Source organism: Formica exsecta, unplaced genomic scaffold (assembly GCF_003651465.1).
Source record: "Formica exsecta isolate Colony F162 unplaced genomic scaffold, ASM365146v1 scaffold98, whole genome shotgun sequence".
NCBI classification, from domain to species: Eukaryota; Metazoa; Arthropoda; class Insecta; order Hymenoptera; family Formicidae; genus Formica; species Formica exsecta.
Genome location: NW_021853741.1, coordinates 646,875 through 653,992, shown reverse-complemented (window position 1 = coordinate 653,992; position 7,118 = coordinate 646,875). Strand labels below are relative to the sequence as shown.

Here is a 7,118-nt window from a genome sequence, read left to right as displayed (position 1 = left end):
ATATTAATTTTATATTGAATTTGTTATAATTAAAATTAAATTTTATTTTGTTCGAATCTGATCAATTAATGCGACTCAAGATTAAAGAGAATCAAGAAATTTATTTTCTCTGTCGGGCGGACACTTCGGGCACAAACTTAATCCAACTATTTAATTCGTACATTCACGAAATCTTGCAGAGTCAGCCAATACCTTTAAATCGTACCGTGAACGCTTTCACACTTCACGCAATTCTTCATTGAAGCTTTCTCTCGCACATTTCCGGCTGAAGAAAAGGAAATAGAACACATTTATCTTCGCGTATTGATCGATAAAAATCTAAATAGACCATTTGTCTCAAGTAAATCCCAAACGTGACGCAGACAATAGCAAAATAATCGATCATGCCGAGACGTTAGATAGAGAATTAGTGAGAGCCAGATAGGACGAACGAGATATTTGTGACCCATGTGTGCTGTTACGTATTTCGACCTAGTTTTCATTCTTAAATATTCAATTTAAATATATATATGTATATTAATATATAATAATATAATTCAACTTAAATATATATAAATATATATAATTCTGACTGACTAAACTAAATCGTACAAATTATAAATATCTTGCTCCAGCGTATATATACACTCAAAAAAGTGGTATTGCAACTACAGCAAAAATTTTCTGGGTGCGCAAAATTAACTGAGGTACATAAATAATTAGCAAATACTGTGATATCGCATATGTTTCGCATTTAATCAATCTAAGTGACAGAGACAGAATTTATATCTGAACTGTTTGTGAAATTTAGAAAGAATGTTTTTCTGTGGCGCCTATCCATGTTAAGGCCAATCATACTTGTTATAAAGTTTGACTGTGGTACACAGAAAAAATTAGCGGCAAGAAACAAATGAATATATAATCCTCACATATAACATATTTGTATAATGCGCCCAATCTATCTAGCTCTTTTAAACAATTTCTCTCAATTTTTCGATGCAGTTTTAATTGGCAGTTATATTTCTCACAAAGATCGTTCTAGCTGTAGTATCGAAACTCATATTTACCCAATGCAGTGATTAACATTTGGCAATGGGACCTAAATTTTCTAGAAGATATTAGAATATTGCTGCTATAAATTCTATATGTAACAGACAATATTCTAACAGATACAAAAAATAGCGATAAATTTTTGTTGTGACACCTAGAAATCTACCTATATCAGCAAGACATTTTTTTGAGTGTATAGTTTATATCATCTTCGTCTGGTAAATTATACAAAAGCATTGTTTTTTTAAAGATATGCATCAAGTAAATTCGTCGTATTACTATTCATTTATATTTGTTAATTAAATTATAATCATATTTTTATTCTTCAGGTTAAGATATCTTCAATATCCTGCTTCATATCAGTTAAACTTTGCTATTGTATTGTATTGTACCCCAGTATTCCCATTCTTTCGCATGCCGACCGTCGTGATTCACGCAAGTCGAGACTGGTCTGTATCCCGCATTATTGTATCCTGGTTGCTCCATATGTTTAGAACTCATTTCTCAGTGACTCATAGCGTAAGCTAAGATTGATTAATTGCAAAGCTTTTAGGACATTTTAACGCCGGCAATAACTCTATTATATAAACATTCCATTTTTTTTCATTTAATTAAATCTATTATTAAAGTACATGATTGATTTATATAAAATAAGGTGATTTATACACACGTATTATATTTATATATATTTTTTTCAAGACAGCATTTTTCAAATTATATAATATAAATGCTACTTTGAAAAGGAATATGTAGAAACAGTATAAGTAACCTAACATATCTGATATAAGCTTATATCACAATTTAATATCTAGTTAAATAAAAAAAGTTAAATATATTGCTTAATAAAGTGCATTGTATATAGTTCGACGACACAAAAACAAGAAATTTTCGAGTTGCATCTTTGGTATAAGGATGTGAAAATGTTACATGTTTTCATTGTGCGGACGTTATGTGTTAACAGGGTTTGCGTTTTATGGCGTTAAATTGCATTTGTTGCAATTCGCCAACAATTCATTGTGTGTATACGCAGAAAGTGAGAGGACGTAAGCTTCTCGTAATAGGGTGCCCGACATTACTTTCACAACGAGAGCAAGGTCTTATTTTCTATATTGATGACTTTCGCTCTTCCCTTTCCGATATTGTCGTATTTAATTTTAGTGTCTCTTATCATGACGATTTAGCATATTTAATAATTTTTAATATGTAAATAATTTATCTAAATTTAGATACGTATAAATAGAATCCATAAAAAAAGAAATGCTTACAATTTATAAATGATAAGTCTTGTATTATGCAAATTTTATAATAATTTTCTATTAAATGCAAGAAAATTACGGTTTCTAAATATAATATATTGAACTGAAAATATTGTGATAAAATATCACAAAATATGCTAAAAGACATCGATAATCTTTACAAGAGACTCATTACGATAATACGCGTATAAATTCAAAAATAGAAAAATCAGAAAAAGACGTGCGTATGCATGTCCATATAAAATGATAAATAATTATTTGTTAAAATTATTTTAAGTAAAATATTTTTTTATAATATGTATATTAATATATAATAATATAATTCAACTTAAATATATATAAATATATATAATTCTGACTGACTAAACTAAATCGTACAAATTATAAATATCTTGCTCCAGCGTATATATACACTCAAAAAAGTGGTATTGCAACTACAGCAAAAATTTTCTGGGTGCGCAAAATTAACTGAAAGTAAAATATTTTTTTATATAATTATTTGTTATATGTCCATTTAATTAAAAATTTTACCTGTTGAATATATTATATCTAAATATTTAGAATAAATTTAAATATATCTTAAAAGATAAAAAAATTAATTATTATCATAAAAAATCTTGTTGAATTTTATCAACGGCGAGAAATGTTAAAAATAATGCCGATAATATAAGTATCGTTCTTATCAACGTTCTATAACAGTGGTCTTATGCAGAGAAGAAATCTTTTTGTAATACAATCTTTGAAGAATATATACTACGACATCTATTGTACAACATACGAACGTATTTGTATACAATTAATCGTATTTTCATACTATTCATTGTTTAATTATAACGAAAAATATTTATTAATTCGAGATTAATAAAAATCACACAATCGAATAATACACAATTGCAATATTTATTAATCATCTCGAAATTGCAGAAATAATAAAAAAATGTTCTTTCAAATATCAAATTCTGGATAAATGCACCATGTTGAATATATAAAAATCGTATAAAATAACTTAAACACTTTTTTTCCGGAAACAATTAATAATTTTACGGCAACAAATATTAATACATTTGTTATTAATTATATTGTATAGATATTTGTTTTGTTAGTATTACTGATGTATTTATATACCATTAAATTTATCTGTTATTATTATCTATCCCATGGGTGAAGGAGTTCTAGGAGTTGTAGATGAGTCGCTTCCAGATAATTCAATTGTAATAGTCCTCTTATTACTATTTGGGATGCCCGCATTTGATCCATTTACAGGTGATTTAGTTGTATTTGATCCACTCACAACTGGCCCGCTCATAAATGATGTGCTTGTAGATGATTTAGTTATACTGACTGCTGACCGCCTACGGTTAAGGCGTTGGCGGTACTGTAGTAGTTATAGGCGATTTAACTATTGTTTCGAAAAAGTTTTGCATCCGATTTAATTGGTGCTGCCGGAACGGGTGCAGGCAATTCAGCTCATACTGCTGCAACGACTGTAGTCGGTTGAGCTGGTGCTCCCGGAACGATTGCAGGCTAACCACCTGCTTAACCAGCTTAACCAGCTGGCGCTCCCGGAACGCCTGCAGGCGATTGAGCTGGTGCTCCCGGAACGCCTGCAGGCGATTGAGCTGGTGCTCCCGGAACAACTGCAGGCGGTTGAGCTGGTGCTCCCGGAACAACTGCAGGCGGTTGAGCTGGGGCTCCCGGAACGACTGCAGGCGGTTGAGCTGGGGCTCCCGGAACGACTGCAGGCGGTTGAGCTGGGGCTCCCGGAACGACTGCAGGCGGTTGAGCTGGGGCTCCCGGAACGACTGCAGGCGGTTGAGCTGGCGCTCCCGGAACGACTGCAGGTGGTTGAGCTGGGGCTCCCGGAACAACTGCAGGTGGTTGAGCTGGGGCTCCCGGAACAACTGCAGGCGGTTGAGCTGGGGCTCCCGGAACGACTGCAGGCGGTTGATATAATAAATTATATTTTTTATTTTATGGTATGTGTGTGTGTGTGCTTTAATTTTATCAATCATAATAATTTTTATAGAAACAATATCGTAAAGCTATTAAAATACGTTTTTCTTATTTGAATGAAATTAAATTATATAAAATTTTACAAATTAGTTGACTGTAAATACCTCTAACAAAATTTAAGTGAATGATCTCAATCTGATGATCAAAGTATACACTGTATGCTGGATATAAATTTTCACTTAGCTTTCAGCAATAAAAATATTTCTATTATAATGACACAAAAATATATCTATTATAATGACACAAAAATATATCTAATTATAAGGAGACATTTATGACAAAAAATAGAATATAATAGTGTGCATATCACAAATAATTATTTTTCCAAAAAGTGTATCTAAGCTTTATTATTATATGTTACAATAAGCTTATAATAGCATTTGTAATACGTAACAAATATTAGAGAGAGAAATACTTATTGAATTAAATTCTCAAATATATTATTTAATGAGCACACATACATACAAATGTATCAAAATTTGTTTCGATATTTTTATAAATACTTAAAATCAGTTAAGATTATATTGCAAATTTACATTACCTCCGCCAAAATTGTTCTAGACAAAATCAACAGACTAATAACCCAAGTACTGAAACGTAACATTTTTTTCACACTATACTTATTGAAGTTACTACTTTAATATTATTGGATGCACTTTGCTATGCACTTTGCAACCGTTATAGTCTCATGTAAATTTTCTGTCTATTTATATAGACGAGAAATCTATATTTCTAAAAATGCAAACGTGACAAGCTGCGTACAAATTACATATTACTCACTTCTCGGGATTTTTTTCAAAGATTGCTTACGCTTCTTATCTCGTATATTAGATATTCTCTGAAGATGTTAAAATACAATTCATGATATACAGATAAACTTTATCATCACAGATGTTCCATTGTTTGAATCTTTTAAATCTTCTTATTCTTTACGCATATTCTAACCTTCTTATTAATTACATATATTTTAATTATATTATAAATGAGAAAGGAGAGAGAGTTAATTCAATCCATTAAATCAAATTAACAAAGCAAAATAGATTTGAGTCTTCTATCATATGGTAATAATAGAACTTTGATAATAGAACTTTTTAAATTAATAACAGTTTCTATAAGAAGTTTTTCGCAATTTAAAAAAGTTTATTAAACAAGTAATATTGTACTAATAATATTTCCTTTTAGATAATTTAATTTAAAAATATTTGTATTACTTGGCTAACACATACAATTCTCTTTAATACATTTTTTAATAATCAATTTATTTGAAACGAAAATATTATTATATATAAATTACTTTATATTCTCATATTGCTGAGATATTTTGTTAAGGTATTTTTTTCATGAATGAATTAAAATGTACATTAATGAATTTTTTTATCCTGGTGCTACCGGAACAGCTACAGCAGGCGGTTTAGCTGGTGTTGCCGGAACAGCTGCAGGCGATTCAGCTCGTGTTATCATAGTACTTGTTGACATTGCTGCTGTCATAGCTGATATTATTATGTTTAATTAGCAATAATCAATTAATTAAGCTTCTATTTTTTAAAAAATCAATTATTTTATCCACATTATCCTTGATTAAATTACAAATTATTTTATAATTATTGTTCTGATTTTGCTAAATTTTATTATGTAGAGCATCTTATAAGTACTGCAAATTTGATTTTGTAATCTTTTTCATAATTGACAAGAACATTAGATTACTTGATACTAATAAATGCTTAATCTTATTATTATCAACTATAAAAAAGAATTTTAATTTGATTATCTATAAACATCATGTTCACATATAAAATCTATAATTATATCCATTCTCTTGCAGTAACCATGAAAAAATAAAGAATTATTTGGCTGTCTCTTATATATATCTCTTATATCTCTTATATACATATATATAAGAGAGATATATTAGATCTTATATATATCTCTTATATTTGTAAGAGATAAGTGATTATGAATAATGGATATATTTGAGAATAGATATTTTTTTTAATACAGCAATATACATTTTTTTATACCTGTTGTTTTGATTGTTGCAGAACCTGTAGTTAATATTGAAGTTGATATTGATGTTATATTTTCTGGCGTAGGATGATGCGGTAGATACAATTCGGGACATTTTATAGCACATATGAGATTTATAAAATATGGCATGTTATCTGCAGACATGCAAAACCATGATTGACAAAAATTTTTACGTAAATTTTCTAGAAAGTCAAAACCAAATCTTCCAGTGCGTGAAGTGTGAACACGATCATGTGAAGCATGAGGATATAACTTGTCGTACCACACTGAATCCTAAATAGTTAGTATTTTATTTTATCATTTTTATATTATTACACAAAACACACGCTTATTCAAATTCTATATTTTATTACATGAGAAATTAATAAGTTATAAATAAATAAAGAAAACGTTAATTATATGAACAATATTAATAACAAGCATTATGCTGCATTTATAAATAGATGCAACATTGTAAGTAATAGTCATAATATAAGTAATAGTCATCGCTCAGAACTATGAAACGTTAGTGACAATGTTATCACGACTTCATCTCGTCATAAAAAATTACAACACGTGACTAGAATGCAGAAAAGAACATCGCTATGAAAATTAAAAAGGTCAAAACTGCTTTTATCTATTATCTTCAGTGTTTTAACACGCGTTTTGCCGATTAGTTAAATTAGCACAAGAAAGCTATTGCTCTATCGTATTTATCTTTATAGCCTAGTTATATGCAACCCGTTCTTCATGGTCAAGTATAACATAAATTTTTGCTGCTTATTGTGAGAGAAACGATAAGAAATATGAAATTTA

At 29.4% G+C, this 7,118-nt stretch overlaps 1 protein-coding gene across 1 annotated transcript; it reads right to left on the bottom strand.

Moving 5' to 3' along the window:
- Nucleotides 1-3,643: 3,643 nt before the first annotated feature.
- LOC115245459 (mediator of RNA polymerase II transcription subunit 25-like) lies at nt 3,644-5,786 on the bottom strand. The gene is made up of 2 exons (XM_029823778.1): nt 5,688-5,786; nt 3,644-4,219 (listed from the first exon to the last, which is right to left on the bottom strand). Exons 1-2 carry the CDS (start codon nt 5,784-5,786, stop codon nt 3,644-3,646), a joined length of 675 nt encoding a protein of 224 aa, XP_029679638.1.
- Between the last annotated feature and the right edge of the window lie 1,332 nt (nt 5,787-7,118).

Coding starts and splice junctions, on each gene's coding strand:
- LOC115245459 (XM_029823778.1), bottom strand. CDS start 5,786: ATGACAGCAGCAATGTCAACAAGTACTATGATAACACGAGCTGAATCG. Junction 4,220..5,687: donor CGCCTGCTGTAGCTGTTCCG/GTAGCACCAGGA, acceptor AACCGCCTGCAG/TCGTTCCGGGAGCCCCAGCT.